The sequence below is a fragment of the Gallus gallus genome, chromosome Z (assembly GCF_016699485.2).
Source record: "Gallus gallus isolate bGalGal1 chromosome Z, bGalGal1.mat.broiler.GRCg7b, whole genome shotgun sequence".
Taxonomy (NCBI): Eukaryota; Metazoa; Chordata; class Aves; order Galliformes; family Phasianidae; genus Gallus; species Gallus gallus.
Window position 1 is genome coordinate 52,718,689 of NC_052572.1, and position 25,658 is coordinate 52,744,346.

At 41.5% G+C, this 25,658-nt stretch overlaps 2 protein-coding genes across 21 annotated transcripts in view; one reads left to right on the forward strand and one right to left on the reverse strand.

Moving 5' to 3' along the window:
* The first annotated feature begins 217 nt into the window (after positions 1 to 217).
* CLTA (clathrin light chain A) lies at positions 218 to 14,783 on the forward strand. Of its 3 annotated transcripts, XM_015280417.4 has the most exons (7): positions 218 to 467; positions 7,778 to 7,815; positions 9,398 to 9,515; positions 10,537 to 10,648; positions 12,032 to 12,085; positions 13,280 to 13,315; positions 14,349 to 14,783. In XM_015280417.4, exons 1-7 carry the CDS (start codon positions 260 to 262, stop codon positions 14,518 to 14,520), a joined length of 738 nt encoding a protein of 245 aa, XP_015135903.1. In that variant the 5' UTR covers positions 218 to 259; the 3' UTR covers positions 14,521 to 14,783. The 3 variants fall into 3 exon arrangements, with proteins under 3 accessions (XP_015135903.1, XP_015135904.1, NP_001034402.1); XM_015280418.4 differs by lacking the exon at positions 13,280 to 13,315; NM_001039313.2 differs by lacking the exons at positions 12,032 to 12,085; positions 13,280 to 13,315.
* Positions 14,784 to 18,585: 3,802 nt separating this feature from the next.
* GNE (glucosamine (UDP-N-acetyl)-2-epimerase/N-acetylmannosamine kinase) overlaps positions 18,586 to 25,658 on the reverse strand; it is a 37,247-nt gene continuing 30,174 nt past the window's right edge. For all 18 annotated transcript variants that reach the window (XM_015280423.4, NM_001031432.3, XM_040655558.2 and 15 more), the window contains 4 exons: positions 23,484 to 23,705; positions 22,405 to 22,587; positions 21,623 to 21,739; positions 18,586 to 20,819 (listed from right to left, as the gene is read on the reverse strand). In XM_015280423.4, coding sequence (XP_015135909.1) covers positions 20,584 to 20,819; positions 21,623 to 21,739; positions 22,405 to 22,587; positions 23,484 to 23,705 — 758 coding nt within the window. In that variant the 3' untranslated portion in view covers positions 18,586 to 20,583. The remainder of the gene's footprint in view (positions 20,820 to 21,622; positions 21,740 to 22,404; positions 22,588 to 23,483; positions 23,706 to 25,658) is intronic.

Genomic DNA, 25,658 nt, shown 5'->3' on the forward strand with positions numbered 1-25,658 from the left:
CACGTCCCCTTTCCGCTCCCCTCTCTCTCGGCTCCTCACCACGCTCTTGGGGCTGATTGGCCCGAGCCCACTGAGGCGCGCGGAGGATTCCGTTAGCCCCGCCTTCGCCGCTCTCTGATTGGCTTTGCCTCCCAGCGCTGCTCGTCTCCCATTGGCCTGGGCGGAGGGTCCCCCACTTCCGCGCCGATTTCTGTGTGGAGGCGCAGGTCCGGAACCTGCTGTCGCCCGTGCCCGCCTAGCGCCGCTGCCGCTCGTCCCCATGGCTAACCTGGAGTTCTTTGGCGCGCAGCAGCCGCCGGCCACCGCCGGTAACGGGGCGACGGACGGCGCCGAGGAAGACCCTGCCGCTGCCTTCCTGGCGCAGCAGGAGAACGAGATCGCGGGCATCGAGAATGACGAGGGATACGGCATCCTGGAGAGCGGCGACGTGCCGGAGGCACTGCAGGCAGCGGACGGCTTCGACTCTGGTACGGCGCGCGGCCTCCCTCTCCCCTGTCCTCGGCGGCCCCTGGTTCGCGCCGTTCCGGGCCCGGGCGGGCCGGCTGGCTGCCTGCTGCTTTCCGGCGGAGCCGCCCGGCTCGCAGCCCGCTCCGCTGCTCCAGTGCTCCCGGAGCGGGGTACCGCGGGTAGGGCGGTAGGTCTGCTCGGAAGCGGCGGTCCGCATTCGCGTCTGTGAGCTGCTGGGCTAATGTTTAATTTTTACTCAGCCTCTGACTGTTGTGCCTCTGTAACCTTTGTACCGAAGGTGAGAAAATTGACGCTGCAGAACGGGATGTTGTGCTCAGAGAGCGCGGTTATGTATTCTGGGCGTCAGGGTGAGGGGGCTCTCCGTTAGTGTAACTGCAGCTGAAGCGGTCCTGAGCCTCTTAAGCCTTAAAGACTTAATCTGAATTGTAAGTGAGAAGGAGCTGTGACCGTACTGAACCCTGTGGTGAAACGCTATTTCTTTGTTGCTGCAAGACGTGCTTCGTGTTCATCTCTGTGCACAGGGGAGTGTGTTCTGATCTCGAGAGCGATTCCTTTATTGCTTCCCGAACTGGCAGCCAGCCTCTCCAGTCTGAGCTGAGTTACTTTGCTCACCGGTTCACTATTGAAGCATCTTCAGAATTAAGTTTTCAACGTGAAACACTGTTACTGAAATAACTGGTGTTTATGAGGCTGATGTTTCATAGTATCCCTTGGAACAAAGCACAGTTAAGTGAGCTGAGTAATAGAGACCTGCTGTATCCAGTGCTAACCTAGGGGTACTGCAGCCCTTAAAAACTCATGAAGGCTCATTCATAAAGGGTTGGCTATACAGACTGCATATTTCCATGCAGATGTCTTTGTCAAATGAAGTGACGTCCTCCAGCACTAAATATGAAGGTAATCATTAGAACACCGTCTTGTTCCAATAGCAGGTGTAATATGACTTGCATATTTTATAAGACAGAAACAGACTGTATGAGTCCCCTCTGTCAGAAGCCTCAGACGTTGCTCTTTGAAACATTATGCTTTATATGGCAGAGAAGAAAGTTGTTGGATGTTCGTGTCTCACAGGGTGCTGGAACCAACTGGACTCGTGTTTTCTGTGCGTGCAGTCTGGCTCTTGCAGTGTGATTCCTTGCCAGCTTGTTAAATGCTTCCAGGTTGGGTAGAAATGGAAAAGTAGTTCAGCTGTAATTGAAGAAATTTTTTAGTTCCTTTGCAAAACTGTTACTCGAGGACTTCCTGTAGAAAGAGAGCCATAAAGTAGCGGATATAATAACTTGATCTAAGGATCTGTGAAGTCTAGGTGTGGTCTATATGTCATTTTGCTTTTTGGTATGAATTTGGATTTCATTGATGCTCTGGCCTGTTGTACAGGTGTAGCTGATCATCTTTTTGGAGTGCTGGTGGTCACCTTGTTAATACCACGTCCATTTGTTGACTATTTTTGTTTGTAGCTTATATTCCCTATTAGGAAAAATAAAAGATGCAATTTGCAGTAATGCAATAATGCAAAATGTGCTAGTTCAGGTGACAGGTGTATTTGTAACTTCTGTTGCCATTTCTCTATAAGACTTCTTATGGTTCAGTTAACACCCTAGCAAACATCTGACAGCACTAGCCCTTAGTTTATTGAACTGTTTTGGTGAATACAAATTTTTCTTGAATTTATTTATATAAATCCTTAAAAAAATATATTTAAGTAAACCTTTAAAGCTCTGTGGTCATGGATTTGTGTATTTACTTTTTTTATTTACTTTTTTGAAACATAACTTTCTTGAACTCCTGGTTTATGGATCTGCTGGATGAGTTTTTTTTCTTTTCTTTCTCAGTGCTGGACAAGAGTTGTAACTGAGGCAATTCTCTACTAGAGTGTGAAGATTTTAACTTAAAATGTTATGAGAGTCTCCAGCTTCCTTAAATATGCTTCTAAGAAACATGATGTCTCACACAAGAGTGTGAAGATTTTAACTTAAAATGTTATGAGAGTCTCCAGCTTCCTTAAATATGCTTCTAAGAAACATGATGTCTCACACAACAAACTGTTTAAACTAAGTCTATTTAAAAAGTTGTTAAACTCAAGGTCAGTGTTGAACTTCATGTACTTAGGCTAATGGAAACATAGTTATAGTAATCAAAACTGTATTCCTGTTATTGTAGCAATGATGGGTACTCCCTGTGTTTGGAGGAAACAGCATAATGTTGCCAAGCTCACATGGTCTCACTGAGCATCACTTCATATTGCCACTGTCAGGGCTGGAATAGTGGCCTTGCCCATTAGACGATTTATATGTACATAGCCATTACTGGGCTTATGAAAACTAGTCTTGTTTTCACTTGAAACATGAAGCATAATCTCAGAAGACAAGAAATGCTGTGTAAAAAAAAAGCGATATAGAGCAGTTGTCTGGCTATTAGTTTCCTGATCTCTTGTGGGATCCCCTTCTCAGTAAGAGAATGGTTGTAGCAATTCATTTGCTGTATCCACTGAACAGGAGTGAATGTGTTTGGGTTGAAGTATCTAGCTTCCAGAATCTGTGTGTCAATGTAAAAGTCCCGTAACAGCTTGTTGGTGGCTTACTGAGAACAGTATTCAGTGGCAAGCAGTTTTGTGTTAACAATCATGAAAATACTACTCAAGTTTAATGTAGGATGTCTAGGCTCAAACACTGACTTCAGTTTCACATTCTTTACGTCAGTTTTACAGTCTTTTCATGAACTTCAGTGAATGATGCATCTCCATCTTTTAAAAAGAGGCACGTGAGCCTCTCTAGTAGGTAAAGAACTTAAATCTCTCAAGGATTGAATATCAATTTTTTTTGAAAATACCTTTGAGAAAGAATTGTTTCCTTCTGACTCTAGTTAGCATCACAGGCAGAATAAGTTACTTGTCAGTGGCTGTTGTTTTTCCTAAACTGTTGAAGGTTTCAAAGTGCTCTGTAAGGTAGCACTGAAAAAGGTTTGATTAAAAAAATAAATTGTGATAGTGTATTAGTATGAGGCTCGTGGTAAAAACAAGTACACACGTATTTTGCCATTTACAAGGGAATGCTGTGCCTGTTGGAAAGTTGCAGAAGATGTTGTGGTACAGCATTATTGCAGATACTAGACCACACTTTCCTCTGCTGGTTGTATTGAAAATGAGAATTGTGTTTTATGACAACAGACTGAGATTAATGAGGAGAGAAGCCTTTCTCCTGGCCTGTTTTTATTTATTTTTTTTACCCACATTCATAGGAATGAGGCTTAGGCTGGAAAACCTGTTTCTTCCTCAGTGATGCAAGAAGTTATCTTAAAAGAATTAGGAAACAAAACCCTCAAACTACTGCTTTTTGTAAGATAAGCAGTGAAGAGAATACTCAATATCTAAAAGGGATGCTAAAAGTAGCTCATAAAAGCACAATTTTATATGTAGTCGTACTGAAGTTAATTTCTCTTGCATGGAGGATATTGTCTAAAGCCTACGTGATAGGAAGACATCAGAAGGAATTAATCCATGAAGTACAAAATGTCTGGGCTTGAGTTAGAAGTGTTACTCTTCATGGTCCTCTGTCTGGTTCTTCTGATAGCCGTCATCTGTTGTGTTGAGAGTAAATCTTCATAGAGGCTAGTGAACAAGGCTGAAACTGTTTTGTGCTGCATAGCTGTGTGGTCTTAAAGCAAGGCATTGCATTTGATTTGAAGAAGTAATTACAGGAAATATTCTGTTAATGCTTACAACACCACAGTAGTCTTTAGATGTTGTGGATAAGTGGGATGTAGCATTGTAGATGGGAAGATGTTGTAAGACTGTTCTGCTTTAACAAGGCAGAAGAAACAACAGTAGAACGCCTAAAATGTGACAACATCGAGATGTTCCCCTTTTTCTTCCTTATCTCTGTGTACAGACACTTCTCCAACTGTCCTTGCATTCCACTGCAATCTTCCCGACAAAAGGGGTGTTGGAAGTAAACAACTCCCAGGGACAGATACCAGACCATCAGGATGCCAGAAGGACTCTAGATGATGTCAAAGGTCGACAAATAAGGCTGTGCCTGTTAGTCAGTCATTGGGAGTGGATAGGGTAATGAATTTGGGAACGTAATGAGTATGTAATACGTGTGAAAATATAACCTATTCACGAATGATGAACTGGTGGAGCATTCTTGGAGAGGTACCCGATGCTACCCCAGCATTGCCAATAAAGAATACTTTCCTTAACTGTAACAAAACTTCACTTCATCAATTTCTTTGGATCACTTTTAAAAGTGGTTGATCTTCACTTCAGAAAGCCTCTGACAGCCCAGTTGTTGAAATTCAGTACAAAGCTAGCTTTAAATGAGGATTGTGTAAACTCTGAAGTAAGCCCTTGGCCAAAGCCTTGCTTTGGTCTTGGAACCAGTCTGCAGTTTTTTGCATGTGCAGTACTACCAGGAGAACAACTGCTTATGGATGAATATTATTCCAAGTCCAGTGCTGTCTGCTTGATCTTCCCTGTTCCTGAAGTTGCGTAAGCTTCATAAGCTTCCTTTTTTTTTCCTCCCTTTTTTCCTGACTTGAAAAAAACTGTGCTTATCTTCAAGATACTCGTCCATTTCTCTCGTTAGCTATTGTACATTTGGAGGACACTGATTCCAGCTGTCTGTTTCTGGCAAGCTCAACTGTTGTTTCCCTCCTGTGTATGCAGACAGCTGATACAGCTTCTGCTTTCCTCACAGGCTCAGACTTTAAAAGTTGTCTGGGTGGAACTCTAGCAGTTTGTTATTCGATCGCCAGCATGTTCTGGAACTGTGGATACTTGGATATTTTCTGGGCTTTATCTGAAGTTCAGAAGGAAGCACCAAGGAGTATGGGATGTTCCTAACTTTTTTCAAAAAGCATGGTGTTAACTTCAGGAGCTTTAAGGTGTGTGTTAGGCATGGATGGACTCAGAAGCCAGTAGAGGACTGTCATTGTTCATAACTGCTGAAAATATTTTTCTGGGGAAAGTTGTGTACTAAATGACATCCTTCTGTGAACAAGGAAATCTGATACACAGATTGCTTTGCTTACTGAGACAAAGGCTGGCAAACGGGTTTTTTTTCTAGATTTCATACTGAGTTACACAAACACTGAGACTGGGGAGCTGAAGAGAGGATATTTGACTGTTGATTCTGTTCCAGTTAGTGTACTTGTGTTGGCACATGATAGCACAACAATACTGTTCTATTTTATTTTCAGCGGGCAGTGTGCATTGTCAGCATGCTGACCCAGCATTGTAATCACAAGTTCTAGGAAGCTTAAAACAGATAGAAAGCTGTAGTGTTTTTAATGCCTGTGACTTGTGTACCCTCTAACCATACTTTCTGCTGTACCAATTAATGTCTGAGCAGAAGGAAAGTAGTCCTAAGACAAACACATCTGTTTTTCATCTCTGCAGGAATGTTGTTCCTTTCACCTCTGCAGACTACCAGCCTGAATGCTGAAGACTTTAATGAAAGTTTTCTCTTTGTATTATGACAAGAAAAATATTAAAGATGTGATCCCCCTTGCCTAGCTGGTCAGTCAGTGCTTCCAAGTATGTCCCATGGAACAACTGCCTTCCCTCTGGAGATGAGAACTACATTTATTTCAAGACTAACCTTTTTTTGGATTCTCTCTCCAACTAGGTTCTGTCTGATGGTGCAGGTTGCTCTTAGCTCTTCCCAGGTAGGCATTATAGGCAGCTGACTTGTTCAGGTGGTTTTTTGTCAATACAAGTTACAGACCCTGGCTTAGCTGTAATTCCAGCAGAGTCTAAAAATGTGAACAGCTGCAGCATCCTTTTGTAGCATGAAGTGTAGGCAGGTTTCCTTTGTGGGCTTTAGTTTTCCTAAATCTAATGAGAATTGTTAGTTGTGGCTGTAACTACTTGAATCGGTATGTGCTCAGTGATCTCTGTGCATTTGCTTTGAGGAAACGTGCAGCTTGATGTTAAATAATGTGCAGGATAGCTGCTGTGGAGGAGACAGATGTCTCTCAAGCCAATTCTTTTTGGCTCCTGCAACTTGTAGCAAGTAGCAAACAAAGTAGCTATTGCTCTTGAGATATAGGAGTCTAGTTCTAAAATATTAGGGTCCTTTAACTGGTAAAACTAATGTTTATTAACTTCAATTGTCTTTCTCCTTCTGAAGCTAATAACTTAAACAACTGTGCTCTTGGAGGCTAGTATCCATTCAATGTTACCATGTTTTGACTATGGACTTTACATACTTTTGCAAGTGCTGTAAATTATTGCTGTTCAGGAGTCAGAGACAGGGGCTTAGTAATACTTCGTTTACTGGTAAAGGTGCAAGAAGAGCTTGTAACAGATAGAGCATGCAGCAGCATGGTAGTCTGCTCCAGGTGAGTTAATGACCTTATTTAGAAAGCTAATGTGAAATGCTTGAGTTTCTGTCTACTGTTTGACTTTGGTACAATCTCGATTTTCAATGTAGAGTGTATTAATGTGACAGAAACACTTGTGATGGGCTTATCCAAGGTAACATTATGGATGAGGCAAAGTTGTTAGTAACTTAATATATTGCACAGGGAGATGGTACACACTACTGTTCCAGAAATTGGTTCCTGAAAATCTTACTGCCTTCTGCATATTCTGGAGACTTAAATTGTTTCACAAACTCAAATTCTTGTTTCACAGTTGATGGATGTTCCCAGGTCTGTCTTCTGATAATAGATTCTAAGCTTCTGTGGCAAGTATTCCAGCTGATCTTGTTCCAGAGGCTCTATTGCCAGTGTTGTTTCAGAAGGAATAATGCAGCTACAGAAGTAGACAGCTATCAAAGATGTCATTGCAGGAGAAACATGAAAGAAGATTTTTGGTGGGAATGTTAATATAATTTTTGGAATTGCTACGAGTTAGGAAGTAACAAATAAGATTTAGAAAGTGTTGCCCTACCCGATTGTTAGTCTTGCAGGTAGTGTGAAAGGAGTAAGTCACGTTTAACTTCTGAACAGTTGTCTAGTATTCATTTTCTAAGACAGGGATGAGAAAATGGGAGAAACTCCAGGACATTCCCCATAGCAGCTTCTCAGCAATATCAGCTCTGCTTTTTGAGTAGCCCATAGCAAGACCTCATAGTGAAGAACCGGCTTTAGTTCTGAAGAATAGTGACTCACTCACTCTCTTGTGTCCTGGAAAAGGAAGAAAAGTGCAGAGATAAGGAATTGACTCTATGGGGTATTGAGTAACAATCGCTTATGTAACCCCCATACTGGATGCTGTACTAAAGGTTTCCAGGCAAGTAACTATTCAGTAAATACAATTGTATTGTTTTTCTCAAATGGTTAAACTACAGTTATTTCTTTACAGGTGCTGTTGATGGAGTGATGAATGGAGTTGTCTATCAGGTAAGATAGAAGTAATCTGTGCTTAGAATGTGCTGTTCTACTGTGAGAACTTACTTCAATCTAGACTTGCACTTGCCATTGCTTCGCTAATGTGCTTGTCTCCTGTCTCATGACCTCATAAAGCTGCTAATGCTCGTGGTATGCTCCTCATCTGAGCTTGAGGGCATCTTAAGGCAGCAATCTATTTTGAATTATGGTTGAATGGGATGTGACCACTGTGAGCAGGTTGACAGGCTCTGTAATATGACTTAACATTTACTTGATACTGGCTAATAAACCGAATGGAGCATGTTCTGACTACCTACTTCAGAGTCAAGTTGCTCACTCCTTAAGGATAACTCATGTTGTCTTGTCAAAATTGGTCTTGCAAGGAACAAATTGACTGAAAATATATATTTCTTAGTGATGTAAAGCTGCATGATATTATATTGCTGGCAAATGGCTCCTTCACATTATGAAAGCATGTTTTTTATATTACAGACAATGTTTTGTCTGTGTCAGGGAGAAAGAGAGCATGCTGGCACAATTGTTGTGGTATTGCTGAATTTAATACCAGTTTGGCTAAAGCACTGGTGATTATTGAGAGAATTCTTTGGATAGTCCTGTTTAGATAAATACTTAAAAGGGAACAGCATATAAGCTACTTTTCCATAGACATAAGTGAACACTGAGATGGATGGAGACAAACTGCTTTCACTGCTACCACTTTTATATTCTCACCGTTGCTGTGAGGTTCTTGGGAAAACTGCTTGTTATTGGTTCTGTGTCTCATTGTACAATGAAAGGCAGATGAAATACCTTGATTGTTTATGATTCTAATCAACTGCTTTGTTTGGTAGAGCTTCCACTTGATGAGATATTTAAGCTATTAAGGGCATAGTGAACCAGTGGAAAGAGTTGGACTTGGAGTATGCTCTGTGTCAATGCACTTATTTTTGAAAGTCTAATGTATTGATAATCCTATGCACTGCAAGTCTTTGAACTGTTGTATGATAAACTGCAAGTGCTAGCCTACCTTTTAAAATTTAAGCAAAAAAAACAATAGCAACAACAACAATGCATCTTGTGTTCTAAGCAGCTTATAGCAGTCCCAATTCTATAATGCCTCCAACTGATATTAGAGGCCAACTTCCTTTGAGGCTTGCGAATTTCTCTGAAGCAGACAAATGCAAATTACAGAGAACACTTCAATCTCCTGCGCACAAAAAAAAAACCCTCCAAAAATATACTTTTGTTGCAGATATTTAATGTGAAATGAGCTGGGGGGGTTGTAGGCCTACAGCTGAGATTTTAGGAACAGTCTTCTACTGTCTTTGGTCATAGACCTCTGGCACAGTTTGAATTCCCAGTCAGCTTGAATTTGTTCGATTCCCCAGTTGCTAGAGGCAAATCCATATTAGTTTACATCAATTGTGCTGCCCTTTATAGCAAGAGATTTTTAATCATGTGGTAGGAATGTGGTATAGCATCAAAAGAATATCATACGTTCAGTTCAAATGTCTACTTATATGTAGCTTGCAGGTAGTTATCTGAAATGTACAGTTTTAATGTATAAATGACATTACTATTACTTCTCCCCAAGGAAAGCAATGGTCCAACAGACTGCTATGCTGCGATATCACAAGTAGATCGACTGCAATCAGAACCAGAGAGTATTCGTAAGTGGAGAGAGGAGCAAAAGGAGCGCCTTGAGCAGCTTGGTGAGGAGAGTTTGTAGTAGTATTCTTGGTTGAAACTCAGAAGTGGCAGTTTCTTAAGCAGCAGAGCTTTTCAAGCAGGGGTTTCTAGCTCTTTGGAGTTTAACTTGCTGCTTAGCAGCAAGCTCAGAGGATAAGACTTCCAGTAAGCAAACTTTTAATGTTGGTGTAGGAGTTAGCTAGCAAGTGGTTCTCTGAACTGTTTTCCAAGACTACCGAAGTGGCCTGTGCTTAACTTACCAGTCAGTTCCTCTGTTCTGTAACAGAAAATGAACAGCTTTTATCAGCAGAAAAGGATGAGTAGATACAACTGTCAGCACTTTTCTCCAAGGGAGGAGATAGCTCATTTTAAAATTGTTGTGGCCACTTGTCATGTAGATACTGATCTAATAGTGAAATCAAATAACCAAGTAGTAATTAAATTCAGCTACCAAAAGTAGCTGCATCTACCTGTGGACAGCTTCTAAAATCCTCTAAGGTGGTGTGCTTTCCAGTTTCACTAAGGAGGAGGCGTTTCTTTTGAGACTGTCAGGACAGCCTTCTGAACGTATGATTCCAGGCAGAGCTGAGCCTGTTGTTCCTCTTTTTTGCTAGTTATAACAGATGGGCTCATCCTGAACTGCGAATTGGGTGTAAAGGCAAACTGAGTATCGCATTCCCTTAATTTGTCTAATGTAGAGAGTTTACTGAGCTTTATTCTAGAGCAGCCATAGCAAGGTGACAGTTTTTTTTTTTTGAATGGTTTGCAGGCTAGCAGACTTATTGAATTATGATTAGTCTACACATGCTTAGACTAAACTGAACTAGACTGTCTCAGTGCTGTACAGGGACATTCTGTTTAGCTAATCTTCTGAATGTTGAGGGCATTAGAGTTCTCATGGCCTAAATCAGGGAACCTTGTGAACCATATTTGAGTGGACTAAGTAATAATTTGCACTAGAGTACACCCTGAACTATCAGTTGAAATGGTAATGAAATACAACTGGAAGAAACATGACTGACAAATCAATTCTTGAATCCTTAGATGCAAACTCAAGAAAACAGGAAGCAGAATGGAAGGAGAAAGCAATAAAGGAGTTGGAGGAGTGGTATGCCAGACAAGATGAAAAGCTCCAGAAAACAAAAGCTAGCAACAGGTAAGATTTCTCCAGCCATCTGAAGAGCTATATTGCTGGCTGTGAATAGACGAAGGAGAGAAGGGTAGAATGTCTACTGTTTCCGAAGGCACTAGTCCTTCAGCCCACTTAAATAACCTATCCAATTAAGAAGATGAGTCTCCTGTTGTAGACCACTCTGAGTTTCTTTAGAGGTTAGCTTAAATGTCCAAGTGAGAACACTTAAAATAATGAACCACTCCAGAAGCTTCCTTAAGACAAAGTTTGTATTTGGACAGAGCTGATCAGTCTGCTCACTTCTCTGTATGTACCTAGCTGCGCAGCTCTTCAGTGACTAATTACCTTGCAGCTAGTGGCCTTACTTACCACCTCTCAGAAACTTGGAAGTGGTCTCCTAGCTATTCTGATACAGATTATTTTGTTAGGTATGTTAAAACCTTTGGCTGCTTCTTGTGGAAGCTTATGAGGAATAAGCAGAGTTCTGTGAGTGAAGAATGAAACACTGACTATTTAACTCATTCAATGTCATGCTTGAATTGGCTCAATGGGCTGTGGAGCAGAAACAAGTGACCTAGGCACAATCTAGTAAATTCTTACATTTCCTTAGAAGCTCCCTGCAGAACTTTGACTTCTGGCTATGTATAGGTAAATATGATAGTGGTGACTTAATGCTTAGGTCTTCACTTCTGACCTAAGGCTGCCAGTGTCATTTTCTTCAGGTAATCACTGGGGCTGCTTTAAACTTTGGGAATCCATTGACTTCAAGTTGAAATGATTTTTGAAATGCCATTTTTCCTATCTAAGGGAATAGCAGGTTTATCGTAAGTAGCCTTAGGTAGACTTTACTTACTGAATGACAAAAGGAGACTTTATACTTCCTGCAGAACTGTAGATTTCCCTCAGATGCGTTCTTTCTGTTGGGCTGAAAACAGCATAGCTGCTGTTAGAGGCAGTGGCAAGAGCTCATTACCCCTTTAGCTTTATCTTGGCCAGTCATTTGAGATCAGGGTGTGCATTTGGGAGAAAGGTCAATTGAAAAAGAGCTGCTGTCAGAAAAGTCAAGTGTTCATCTGAAGGAGTGTTCATCATTCTCACCAACCTGGTGAGATCTCTCTACTTTAAGTAGTCTCTGCTATCTGGAGGTGATCTCCTGCTCACACTGGAACTAGCCCGAGACTAGGTGGTCCTAATTTTCTATGATATAGGGATAGTATTTAAGTCGCCCCTCTGAGTCAGCAGCTTAATTGGTACTTCTGTGTGGTAGTTGCTTCCCTGTTTCAGTGAGTGTAGGTGATGCTAGTTAAATTTGCTTTTTAAAACTGCCTTCAGTTGTGTTCTGTACTTCTCATCCTTATCTCTTTTCTCCTGCCTGCTTGCCTGCCTGTTGGACTATTTGCTACCTAGGGTGGCAGATGAAGCTTTCTACAAACAACCCTTCGCTGACGTGATTGGTTATGTGTATGTTGCTTAACTACTAATTCTGTTTGCTAGTCAGCTAGGTAATGAGGAGGGTCAGAAGTAGCGCTGAATGTCCAAAGGTATCTTCTGCAAAATATTTCAGCCAGTATAAGTAGAATAATAGTCTTTTTTTTTTGTTCTGACTCTGATCTGCAGTGATAAGTGCTATTTTCCTGTGAAGATCATATCCAACACATTTAAATTATGTAGAATACATACCACTGGAATGGTATGGCTCAGTCAGTGGCTCAGTAGCCTGTAATACATTGGGCTTCACAGTTTACTGACCTTCCAGGCCAATACAGCAAGATGCTTTGATGCATGTATGGGTTATTGTCAGATGGAGCCTCATGTGGGTGCTGCATTTAGTCCCGATCACTTCCATAGTGATGTATAAAGTATAACTATTTTTTGTAGTAGGCATTGTGTTTCAGGTCTGTGCCATTTGCCTAATTAATCAGAAAATATTAAAATGAGGTGTGCATATAGTGCAAGAGAAAGAAATCACATCAATCAAGGTAGACGAGGTTCCTATAGATTTTTGGATGCTATTAGAGAACATGGAAAAAACAAGATGGTGGTACTAGAAAGCTAGCATTAGCTGCTTGCGAAAGAGCACTTATGTGTAGATGTATTGCCAGCCTCACAGATCAGTGAGAAGACAGCCATGATTTTTCAAGCCCCAGTAATTATGCTAGTTTCTGTGGGGTAAAAGGGTGGCAATGATCATTGGCTTGTTTGTGTATTTTAATTTCTTCCCTTAATTTGTAGACTTGAATTGAAAGATGGCCATGTCACAGATTCTAAGGTGACACCTTTAGAAGGTGTACTGGTGAACCATGGTGTGTCTGAGTGCATTTTTACAGAAGGTCAAGTGTGGAATCCATTACCTAATTGTAGATGGATGTTAAACAAGACTTGTGAAATGATGGATTTACAGGTGGTGTTTGACTTTGACTTTGTTCTGAAGTCTCCTGGAGTTAACTTAGATTTTTTTTTCCAATAAAATCCTTATTTTCCTGTAGCAAATGTGCAGTGCAAGTGCTGCAGAATAAAATTGGCGGCATGCTTCCTGAATGTAGGCTGAACTGCTAGTGCATGTTGAGCCAGCTGACCATCTGCATTAAACTCATTCTCATTTTCTATATCTGACTTAAACTTTCTCTCGTTTCTTTTCTTCTCTTCACCTTTAAGCACAAACATAAATCATCCTTGCTACAGCCTAGAACAGTTAAGTAAAAAATCTTCACTGCCCCTTAAAAGTGTCATGTCACATAAAGTAGCAGTGTTGTAGTGATCCTTGTCTTCAGTGGTGTCTGTAACCTTATCATCCCTGTGAACAGTGCTGAACCCTCATGGGGGAGTCATCCTCACTGCTTTTTCTGTACTGCTTGTTGGAGTAGATGGATTTGGTTTGATCTCTCAATGCTTGCTGCTCTTTTACTCAGGCAGCTACCAGGGCCCTAGAGTTCCAGTAAATGATACTGGAGTGTTAGACATGCATTGAAGCAATGCTGTTGGCAGCACAGAAACACCAAAAGGATACTGGGAAGCCATTGGTACTAACCTGTACATATTGTATAAAGCCTCCTTAGAGTATCCTAAGGGTGATAAGAGGGGAAACCTGTTTATCCTGCTAGCTGACTTCAGATGAGTCATCCTATCTGCCAAGATGTGCTTTAGACTACAGCAGCCACAGGCATGGAATTCATTACTTGCATTCCTTCTGATTTATGCTGCTTCTGTACAGCATTGGGAAACATCACCAGATAGTTTTATGATGGCCTGAAGGCCTTAGGACTTATTTAAATCCTCAAATGGAATTTGTTTTAAGACATGCTTGCGGGGAACTGCAAATTTCTAGTTGGCAAGTGTCCAAAGCAAGCCATCAAGTGGCAGAAGCTTAAATGTTTAAGACTTGGGCATTTTTCTGTAAATAAAATGTCTACATAGGGGTACCTTACCTTCTGGCAGTTTGGGTGGTAACTCCTGTAGGCAAAGACTCGATGACTACTCTTAAAACCAAACACCTGTATTCCAACATTTTACACAGCAATCTTTTGCACTGCTTGTGCACAGCATACTACTGCAACCTACTTCCATCTCCAGGGCTGGGGCAGTGGGAGCTTAAGTAGCCATAATGTTCACAAGCAGCTGTCAGGTCACATTTCTTATGAAACATGCTGAAAGGAACTGCATCCTGTAAGTGGGAAGGAGTGCCTTATGTTGGGCATTAACACAAGGTCCGTTGCATTGCTTTCAGGGCAGCTGAAGAAGCCTTTGTGAGTGATGCAGAAGACGTTTTTCCGGGCACTGAGTGGGAACGTGTGGCTCAGCTCTGTGACTTTAATCCCAAGTCTAGTAAGCAGGCTAAAGATGTGTCCCGCATGCGTTCAGTCCTCATCTCACTCAAGCAGGCTCCGCTGGTTCGCTGAAGGAAAGCACAATGGAAACACTACAAATGCAATATCTTAACCCTACTCAGAGAAGCTATGTTTGCTGTAATTGGATTAATTGTTTCTATGTTTTTGTTGGACCAAACATGATGTATCTAGAGCTGATCATTGTTTCATTGCATGTTCTTCCTCATGTTGTCTTTGTTTTAAATGAGAGAACCTCCTGAACTGTAGTCTGTGCTATTTGCACTGAGAAATCACTTCCAGCGTTACTGATATTAAAGATGTGTTAAACTGCAAAATGTGTTGACTCTGGATGAATTGAGAAGCTCTCCTGCACCCTTTTCACAGGGAGTGTTTAAATCAAATGTTCCTCTTAATTAGAGATTTCACTGTGCTAGTGAATGACTAGCCAGCAGTATCTCTGGTTTCTCAGAGGCTGTCCTGCTTGTCTCTCTGTAATCTTTCTTAGAGCTCTTGAGAGCTTTAGTTAGAACTGCTTCCTTATCCAATTTGTTACACAAGACAGAAGCTTCGGGAAACTGGAGCACCAGGCTTGTTAAGGAGCTTATCTTAATTCTGATGGAACCAAGGACATTACCTTCTGCAGGTAAGCAAGTCTGGGTAGTTTTCTGCTGTGTGACAGACTCACTCCAGCTATAGGTTTTATGTTAGAAAAATAATACAAGGGCATTGAGTAGTTAAGACTCTGACGTTCATCTGCTTGTTGTCTGTTCTGCCATATAGATATTCAACACTGGTTTCACATGCAGAGCCCTTTTTTTGTGGAGGCTGCCTGCAGCTGAGCTGCCAAGCAAAGGGAAGGAAAATTTTACTGCTGCTTGTGTAGCAACTGAATTACAGCTTTTTCCCAAAGTGGCTTGAAACAAACTTGTTTGGAGATGTTTCTTCCTTGGCTCTTCAATCTCACCCAGCATTCAGATCAGATTCAAGCTTTGCTCTGGTTGGTACACACTAGCTAAGCTACTACAGAATTTCTTAATCTTTTGTGCATGAGCTGAAAGCCTAGCTCAGTTTGAGGAGGATTCCAGCTGCAGACTAAAGCTCACTGGAGTTCAGAAGGAGCTTTCTGTGTGCCAGTTTATGCCCACTGTGTCTTGTCCTGGCACTGGGCATTTCTGAGGAGAGCCCAACTCCATCTTCCTTATGCTGTCCCTCCAGCTACTCATACACATTGATAAGATCCCCCAGAACCTCCACTTCTCCAGGCTTAACAGTCTCAGCTTTGTAGGAAAGGTGCTCCAAACCGTCACCTCAGTGGTCCTTTGTTGCACCAAGGTGGCCAAGTTTCTCTTGCACTGGGATGCCTGTCACTGAACAGTGTTATAGGTGGAGCCTCGGCAGTACTCAGGCTGCCTGAAAATTGTTTTTGTTGCTTATGCCTTATGCAACAGAGCAAAAAGATAGTTAACTTCCTCTGTGTGAATCTAGCTTCTTGTCTGTGCTTCAGAACACTGACTCATTTCTTTTTGAAGTGAGCATCTGTCACTGTTCTGCGACTTGGCGTGACACTCTTGTGCTGTGTCTAGCCTAGCTGAGCAGACTCAGTCCATTTCCCACCGTTGCTGTTTATCTCCATAGCAGTAATGTGGCTGGTAAAGAAAACAGAATCAATGGAATCTCAAAAAATGCAGACACTTCCCATCTTTCAAACAAAATTCCAGGTGTACGCACACCAAGCCTTAAGCAGCATTCAGAAAAGCTACAGACTCTACCAAATACATCCTGGGATATGACTGGCTTCATTCAGCCTGTAGTCAGGTGGCAGGCAGCACCATACTGGCCTGAAATGGTAATGAGCATATGTAGAGCTGAAGGGGGACAGCATCAAGGCCATGAGCTCATTAGAGATGGGAGCCTGAATACTGTCCTGCATCTTTCTGCCTGTGAGAGGAAGCTCTTAGCCAGAGGAACATAGGTGAAAGTTGTCATTGGCCATGAACCACTTTTTTTTTCTGTGCAGCTGGTCAAGAGGACAATGCGTAGTTTACTGGCAAGTATTTGAGAAGGGACAAGAGATTGCCTGTTGGGGTTGACAAAAGAGGATTCATCTGGTGGTACCTGTCACATGGGCAAGCTTGTTCCTCTGCAGAGCAGTGATGCTGCAGCAGCATGCTGGCACTGGGTGTAGTCTGCGCAGAGCCGTGCAGTCAGCTGATCTTCACTGTGAAAGGTTGTCAATGAGGGCCTTTGTGCTGTGACTGGGTATGGGATGATCCATTTAAATTAGGAGTTGTAGCAATGGTGGCCTAATTGTAAAAGCAAAACGAGAGCGGTGTGGGGAGGTGCTGTCTCTTTTTAAACAAAAAAAATGTGAGCTCTCAAACAAGACCCTCTTCAGCTAAAAGTTAAAGCTTCGTAATGATCTGTGGTTTGCTTACAGTACCGCTGATACCTCTATGGGACCAGGAGGACACAAAAGCTTCCCTGGGTTATGAAAGTAGCAGAAAATTGGCTCCATTACCCATGTCCTTGTTGCCTTGCTCATTCTGAAAAAGGAGTAAACTTTTAGTTTGATTTTACACCAAACTGGAGTGTACCATACAGTCAGCGTTTTGGGCATCATTCTGTTTCCACGGAGCAGAGTACGCAGTTTGTGTTTTGTGTGAATTAGCTGACAGACCAACCCAAAAATGCTGCAGTCACACATGCAAGCTTAATCCATGGACTTTGGCTTTCTGTGTCTTCTTCAGAACCTCATGAGCATCTTTAGCTGTTTTTAAAACACTTACTTACATACCCGGAGTGCAAAGCATCTGCTTTCAGAGTACAAAGCAAACATAGCTGAGTGCCAGACTAAAACACAGCTGTACTAAATGCATGACATTAGCAAGGGCATTTCAGCTGCCAAAGCAAGGGTTTTAGTGTGCCTTTGATGAGCAGTTTTCCAAAGTTACTTGGACTTCCCCGAGGGCTGTACCAGCATTTCCCCCTCGCTAATGCCTGTGAACTCTCCACTGCATTTGAGATCAGATTTCACTGAGGCAGGTGACTGAATATGAACTCTGTCACTGCGCAGTATGATTTTTTTTCTGCAGTACACCATTGACATTATTTCTACTGGTTGTGCATCTCAATTTCTGACAATTTAAATGGAAGGACCACCAGAAGGCTGAGGCATTTGTTGATTTTGACTCTCTGGATAGCAGATCAGAGGCAGAAAATGCTGAATAACTACATTTGCTGCTCAGGAGACTAAAAAGACATTCCAGACATTGTTGCAGTGCTGAGTAGCTATGCCACTTGCAAAGCATTGGCAGAGATTAGCAGGCAGGCAGCTGGCAGAACCCAGCAGGCCTCCTCACTGCTCCAGCTCCTGGCTGCCTGCATCTGTGCATAGCCAGTGCTGGGGTAGAGCAGTTTTTCCTACTAGATGGAGCAATGCAGCACGTGGACTCACAGAAGTCTTGCAATGATGACATTAATTGTAAGGTACAGCACTAAGCCTGCATCGGTTTAAATTACTTTTCAGCCTCTTGGCACTATGCAGTTTCAGGTACTGCTGGTGCATGTTCATACTGATGATAAAAATGCATGTCCCAAGGGATCTCCTACCCGTGCTCCTCAGTGCTGTATGCCATTCTGCTTGGAGGGCTGCCTGTGGCATGCTTGGCAACCTTCTTAAGGCTTCAGCATAGTTGTGATACCACGTGCGCTTACAAGGCACATAGTAAAACCAGACTTCCATCTCCTACAAGAGGTGGCTTTAGCAGATGGTGCCAGTGCAGTAATGAGAAGGCACTGCAGTATAAGTCTCACATTTATTTACAGCCTGAAATGCTGATGATAGCTTGGAAAAAGGAAGTCCAGCTATTGCCCTTCTGCCCTCCCAGTAATGGATATAAAGGCTGATTTGCTGTCAGTAGGGCCCATGACTTTCAAGGAGTGGGGTGCTTTAGAGTGCACAGGGTCAACATCAACTAACCAGACAGCATGGCACTGCAGATGTTCTCCCCTGGCACTGCAGAACGGGGAGTCAGTGTCCATGGAACTTCTGGTTCACAAAAATGTCTGAAGTGTGACAGGATTCTGAACATGGGAGGAAGAAATAACAAGAAAAGCAAACAAAAGTCACGACTACGCTTTTAAATGTGAACATCTTTTTAATTTTATAAACTGACAAATGTCTCAGGAAAACCAAGGACCTCTGCACCACTTGCCCCTTTGCAGCAGGTTTTTGTCCAGTTGCCAGAAAAAAAAAACCAACAACAACTTCAAAAACATTTTAATAACCATTTTCTTAAAGAGAATAGACTTTTTAGATTTATTTTATCAAATGTTTTGAAATGTTTAAATATCTTTCATATTTTGTCACTGCCTGCCATCTCCCTCCAGCTGCTAAGGAAAAATTTTATCTGAGATGTCAGAAGGTAAACAGCATTGGAAGGTCTGGAAAGCAAAACCTGGTCCCACTTTTAATCAAACATTCCTCATGATGCTGGGAGGATGGAAAGGTCGAACGATAGGTATTCTCTTTGTTAGAGCCTCAAAAATGTTACCCCTGCCCTGAGCTGCCGTCACTATAGATCAGAACAGATTTCTTGACCTGCTGATGGAGCTACTGCTCTGGATTGAAGTTACAGGGACTCACCAACTAAATCCAGACACTAAAGGAACACATAAAGCCTGATGCAACTTAGCAAAGGGTTAAGAGCCAGTATATCCTTACTATGGGGCAGATGGTTTAGGTTGTTAAATGCCAGGATACAAGATTGTTTCTCTGGCAGCTGTCTTCTTTCTGGGATAGCTGACCACTTATATTGTCCTGCTTTTCAGTTTCTTCTTGTGTCAAGTAATTGTCAGTACTACAGTATCTTGAAAGTGTGCTAAAAAGCAGACCAATAATGACAGAACTGTGTATCAAATAGGTCCAGTTAAAGAAACCTGCCTTCCTTAAAAGTACAAGAGGACTACACTCTCTGATCTTTGGCCTCTACCCAGGTCCCAGAAAAGCCCTCTCTCTCTCTCTGAATGCTTCCTGGAGAAACTTCCACAGTGTCATATAAACTATGTCTTAACAAGGCAAGCCTTTAAGGTTAGTTGCTCCAAGGCTAATGAATACCTTGAATGTGAGGATGAGGCTCGGATTTGATTTTCCATCCTGTGAGCTGATGGTGAATGCAGGACATCACTGGCACTTCACCTGCAGCCCCAGCACTGCTGAAGAGATGCACTACATCACTCTGCAGTGAATGAGATTTCTCAAAAGGCAGTCTTTATACTCATATGTACCACATTACTGGCTGTCAGATAACTGGCCACTGAAGAATAAAGTCCCCTCTCTGCTAATTTGGGAGACAAAGTGGTAGACTAAGTCCCTTGAGAATACCCAATAGAATGAAATTCAACCTCAACAATAAAGTTATTTACTGTGGGCTGTAGCCAGAACACAAGGGTGCTCACTGCTACACTTGTCAGTTTGTTTGGACTGCTCTTGCAGTCTGCGAGCTCAGAAGACGACTGAGCTCTTTTTCCTTCATATGCAAAGCTTCTAAAATTTTTAGACTCTGCCCTCTAAAGGCGATGAGATAAAATAACCGTATCCTCCAAGTCCTTCACAAACCACTTCTAAATAGAGCTTCTTTGTGGAAGCATCTTCCCTTGTTTCCACCTACAGAAACTAACACCTGCTGTTGGTGAATGTATCATATTTACTCTGTGAGTGGAAACCTGTAAATAGAAAAGCTGGTCACATTGTAGACTTCTCATTTCACAAAGGTGAAAAATGAGAACTGGATCCCCAAGTAATTGCTATAATTTGACACAATACACTTATTCCCTACCATATATCAAGATATGCTCATAAATAATTCAGCTACACTTAAAGCAACATCTGGGCTTGCCAACAGAGGTGATTAAAATCAATAGAATTGCACAACAGTTCCTGTGAATTTTGATGAATTTTAGAAAAAATACAAAAAGGTAATACCTCAATTAGGAAATGCTGAAGTAGTCACTAACTATTCAGAACATCATTACTCTGATTCTGTAGCTGCTCTGCTCAAAGAAAGATTGTGGGCAAAGTATTCCCTCCACCCATAAGGAATTTGAATAGTTCATTTCTGTAATTCTTCCAGGCACCTAGTATATTCTACGGGTAGTATAATCCAGTACCAGGCTAGCAGCTCCGAGAAGAGCAGGGTCTGCTAGATTTGAGACCACCACATCCACAGTTTTAACTGATGACAGAGCCTGTCGATGTATCACATCTTTGACAGCATTAACATAGTGGCTGGCTAGGACTCCAGAAAGGATCACAAGAGAGGGGTTCATGGTGTGCAGAATGTTCACAACTCCAAGTCCTAATGCTGTACCAGCTGAAAAAAATAAAGCGAAAAGAAATTACATGGAATTCTCAAAGCAGCGCAAACACAATTTTTTGAAATAGATCTGATAGCAGCAAATAACTCAGTATTCAGAAGAGTGTTTTCTTCCAGGTGGCAACAAGTTTTGAGTTTATGTTATCAGACTTTATTAATTTGTCATTAATCTCTCCTTTAAAAGGAAGAAAAAAAAAAAGTGCAGTAGTGCATTACTCAATGATACAGATGTGAAAGACCAAGCTGCGTATTACCACACTTGTACTCCAGAAGAAAATAGCAAAGCATTATTCTAAATTCTCAGTGCTACCAGATATGTAGGGCCAACGGCATCCTGGCTTCTATCAGGAATAGTGCAGCCAGCAGGAGCATGAAAGTGATCAGCCATCTCTACTCTGCCCTGGTGAGGCCACACCTCAAATACTGTTTTCAGTTTTGGGCCCCTCACATCAAGAAAGACACTGAGGCCCTGGAGCATGTCCAGAGAAGGGCAACAAAGCTATGAGCACAAGTCTTACAGACAGTGGCTGAGGGAGCTGGGATTGTTCAGTCTGGAGAAGAGGAGGCTCAGGGGTGACCTTATTGCTCTCTACAACTGCTTGAAGGGAGGTTGTGGTGATGTAGGGGTTGGTCTCTTCTCCCATGTAACTAGCAATAGGATGAGAGGGAATGGCCTCAAGTTCTGCCAGGCAAGATTCAGGTTGGATGTTAGGAAATACTTCTCCAAGAGGGCGGTCAGGTGCTGGAATGGGATGCCCAGGGAGGTGGTGGAGTCACCACCTTCTTGGCTACCTTCTTACCTGTTCTGAGAATGCTTTCTGCCTTTGCGTTTCCAAGTTTAGCTGCTTGAATGAGATGTGCAGCACTAACAACCTCTTCATTCTTCATTGACATTCCTTCTACTAAAAGCAGATCCTCTGTTTGAAGGGGAAGAGAGAAAGCCAAGAAATAAAAATGGTGATGTGTTAACTTAAGAAATGGAGTAAAAAGGCAGTTAAGGTTTCTGCATCTCTACTTACATTCTGAAGTCTGAAACCTGAGCTATTGGCTCTGCCCTGAATTTAGTGGTCACAGTTCAGGGAACTCCTTGTAGAAGGAGAGCATCAAATTTAAATGAAGAAATTCACTAGTATGATCACCTGCACCAAACCTCCATAAAATCAAATATAAATGTTATCAACCTCAGTCAATAGACTGAGAAACTGTTGCTGAAAGATGATGCCTGTGAAACAAAACTGCTCACAAAATGCTTGTCAAGTTGCAGACCTTACCACGTAATTAAAAAGGAGAAACTGAACTCTGCTACATGTTTATTGCAAGTTTGAACCCAGAGGTTCTAAATATGGCTTGCCTGCATACTATCATATCTGAAAAAGAACTGTATGGTACTAATACAGGCTGCTGCAGCTCCTCCACTGCCTATACACAAGACCTCCTAGCTAGTTGCCTGTATATCTGTTGTTGTCTCCTCCTGGTGGCAGGTCTGCTCTTTTTTTTTAATGTGCCCTTTGACTTTTTTTTTTTAACTACACTGCAGTTTAGGAATCATTTAAATGTCTTCAAATATAAAACACATAGATACCGTCATGCAGTTTCTTAGCTTCTCTCTGTAATGCTATTCCAGAGGCATATGCTTCTATACATCCTTGGCTACCACACAGGCACTCTGGTCCATCTAAAGATACCACAATATGCCCAAGCTCAGCAGCACAGAAAGAACTGCCATGGATCAATTCATGTTGGTGAATGATTCCACCTCCAATTCCTGCAAAGATACAAAACCAGCCAATAGTAAAAAAGGCAAAATGCAGTCTTCAAAGGCCCCCATTCAGTAGGACACTGAAACTGGCTTATTCTAATACGGATTGGAAAAAATATGTGCATCCATGGTCTTCTGTACTGGAGCCCATAAATGACTGTTAGTTGACAAATTTCTCCATATTCAGCATACATACTAAGCAACCTTGTAGCTACCTCCTGCTCTTATGTAACAAAGCCAGCATATATTGTTGGCCATTTTTTTCCAAGCTTGTTCTAAAAGCTATGAATGATATGGGACTACTATGACAGATCTTTTAAGTTTGTGGGTCATGCTCTTTTTCTCAAAGCTGACCATAGAAGCGGCCTTAAATTTCTTTTATTTTCAGAGGTTTTAATACTGCATTTCAGCAGCTGTTCAGAATAACTCCAGTCATTCAGAATACTCTAAATGCTGTGGTAAATGGTCAGAAGGACTATATGCTTAGAAAGAAAAGTCTACATTTGCATTTGAGATATCATCTGTCTTACTCAGTTCTTATCTAGCTATTCTACATATATTACCTGATCTTGTATTTCTGCAGACAGAAGAGAATTAATTAAGATACAGAGCAGAATAAACTAAGACTACTCCAGCTAAAGTTGATCAAATTTTGCTTATTTTGAGAAAATGTCTTGCCAGCAACAGCAGAACTTACATTTATCAAGAAAGATACACCATGCAAAAGGTTTCATTTGCCTCAATAAAAGTACAAGTAGATGAAGTGGCACAAGGATTTGTGGTTTAAGAAGTTTTACAGGTGTTTATCAGGTGTTTATGCTTTTAAAACCAGATGAGCCTCTGAGTGACAGTTCTGGTGTTTTGACTTCAGTTTTCGCTGAACTATATAATAACACACTCACCTGTACCAGTGATGAGTGTTACAAAATTTTCTATTCCTTTTCCATGACCAAATTTCCTTTCTGCTAGAGCAGCACAGTTTCCATCGTTGTCCACCCAGACTGGTAAGTGCAGAGCATCAGATATTGGGGTTCGGAGATCTACAGAGCTCCACTCCTGAATGAGTTTTGTGGAGTGAAGTACAATTCCTTCTCGAGGGTTTACTCGCCCACCTGTGGAAATACCTAAGTCCCAGAAGTACAGGACAAAAAAAGTGGAACAAAGTCTATTTAAAAACATAAATAAAAATCAGTTTTTCTCTGTGCACTGAGAAGTATTATTTCTCCTATTAGTGTTGAAGCACAGTGGTAAAGTAAAAAATTGTGCGTATTATTGGCAGAATTATTGCTACTACTGACATGTAAGGAGAATTCACAGAACTTGATTGCTCTAATCACAACACTCCCAGTATCTTAGGACTAGAGAGATGGGGAATGGTTCATGTTAGTCAACAGAGTTAGTCTTCCTACTTCAAGCAAGACTACAGCAAATCTTAATAACTGCATTTCCTTTTAGTAACGTATGAAAGACAGTACCACAGCAAACCGTGCAAAATAAATTATTAAAACTCTGAACAGTTCAGTCTACTGAATGGAATCATGGCTAATAATTGTTACCATTAACCAGCTTTCTCTAGCTGGAGAGGATTCCAAAGCTGATGGACTCTTTCAGGACCTCTGAGGGGTAGGCCACCCTATTCTACAATATTATTTAGTTCTAGACTTTTAGTTCTAGACACCACAGTTTGGATATTTTAGCCATCATTCTTTTGCAGACGTTATATAATTCTGTAGTTTATCTAAAGATACTCAGAAAATCCTTACCAAAAAAAAAGCTATTCATGCCAACTCAGCAAGAACTTATTAAAACATGCCTTTACTTTTACCATTACCTCAGATAACTAATCAGTACTACTGATAGTCTAGTCCTTCTAAATGTTTGCAAGACAGAGAACACCTGAGTTTATGATTTTTAGCCTTAAGGAAATAATGATAATTTAGCAAATTAATTATTCCCATAGAAATTACATGTCTTTCTCTAAAAGAAATCTTAATTTCAAATAACATTCTGATTCAAACTATGAGACTGAATGAGACAAGTATCAGTTAACAAAAATAAAATAACCAGGTAAGAAACGTATCTTATTCTGTAGCAAAACTTTTCCCTTCCTTCAGGAGCAACCAAACAGTAACAGTCAGTCACAAAAGAAAGTGGGCTGACAAGTAAATAGGAATGCAATTCTGGAATAATTAAACAAACAAAAGGAAAGTTTTTCCCCCATGTAAGAACTCTGTATGTTGGTTCCTGTAACACCATTATCCTGATTCACCTAGGTGATGATAAGAATTTCTTAGACATTTGGAATACCAATTAATGCAGAGTTTGTGACCACTTCTACAAGAAGTGTGAGGCTTTCAAGAGGCATCTGGGCACAGTAAACTAGTCTGGGTGCTTCAGTCGTGGGTATTATGCAACAGAGAGTCTGAAAGATCTGAAGTGCAAAACCGACATATCTTCTTACTGACTCTGTACGCTTAACACTGTTTCAAAAATAATTAGCTTTCAAAGTTCAAAATAGGTTTGATATGCTAGATTGAAGGGATGTTATCTGCCTTGGGGAGTGGGTCTGTTAAACAAGGCCAAGTGTAAAGTTCTGCATCTGAGCTGGGGTAATCCCAAGGTCAGTACAGACTGGGGAATGAATAGATCAAAAGCAGCCCTGTAGAGAAGGACTTGGGGGTGCTGATGGATCGAAAACACAACTGTATCCCGTCTGCATAAAAAGAAGTGTGGCCAGCACAGCGACAGAGATGACTATCCCCCTCTGCTTTGCTCTCATGAGACCTCACACAGAGTAATGTGTCCAGTTCTCAGTCCCCAGCACAAGAAAAATGTGGACCTGTTATATAGCATCCACAGGAGGGCCACAAAATGATCAGAGAAGACTGAAGAACCTCTCCCACGAAGACAGGCTGAGAGAGTTGTGGTTGGAGAAAAGAAATGTTTGGAGAAAACACTTGGAGAAGAGAAGGCTCTTTCAATATACGAAGGGATCTTACAATAGAGACTGAAAGACTTTCTACCAGGTCATGTAATGACAGGAAAAAGGACAATGGCTTTAAACTGAACAAGAGTTG

What these genes read in the sequence shown, in the direction of transcription:
- CLTA (XM_015280417.4), top strand. Translation starts at nt 260, where the DNA reads ATGGCTAACCTGGAGTTCTTTGGCGCGCAGCAGCCGCCGGCCACCGCC. An exon ending in TGAATGGAGTTGTCTATCAG is followed by an intron (nt 7,816 to 9,397) that starts GTAAGATAGAAG and finishes CTTCTCCCCAAG; the next exon opens with GAAAGCAATGGTCCAACAGA. An exon ending in GGAGCGCCTTGAGCAGCTTG is followed by an intron (nt 9,516 to 10,536) that starts GTGAGGAGAGTT and finishes TTGAATCCTTAG; the next exon opens with ATGCAAACTCAAGAAAACAG.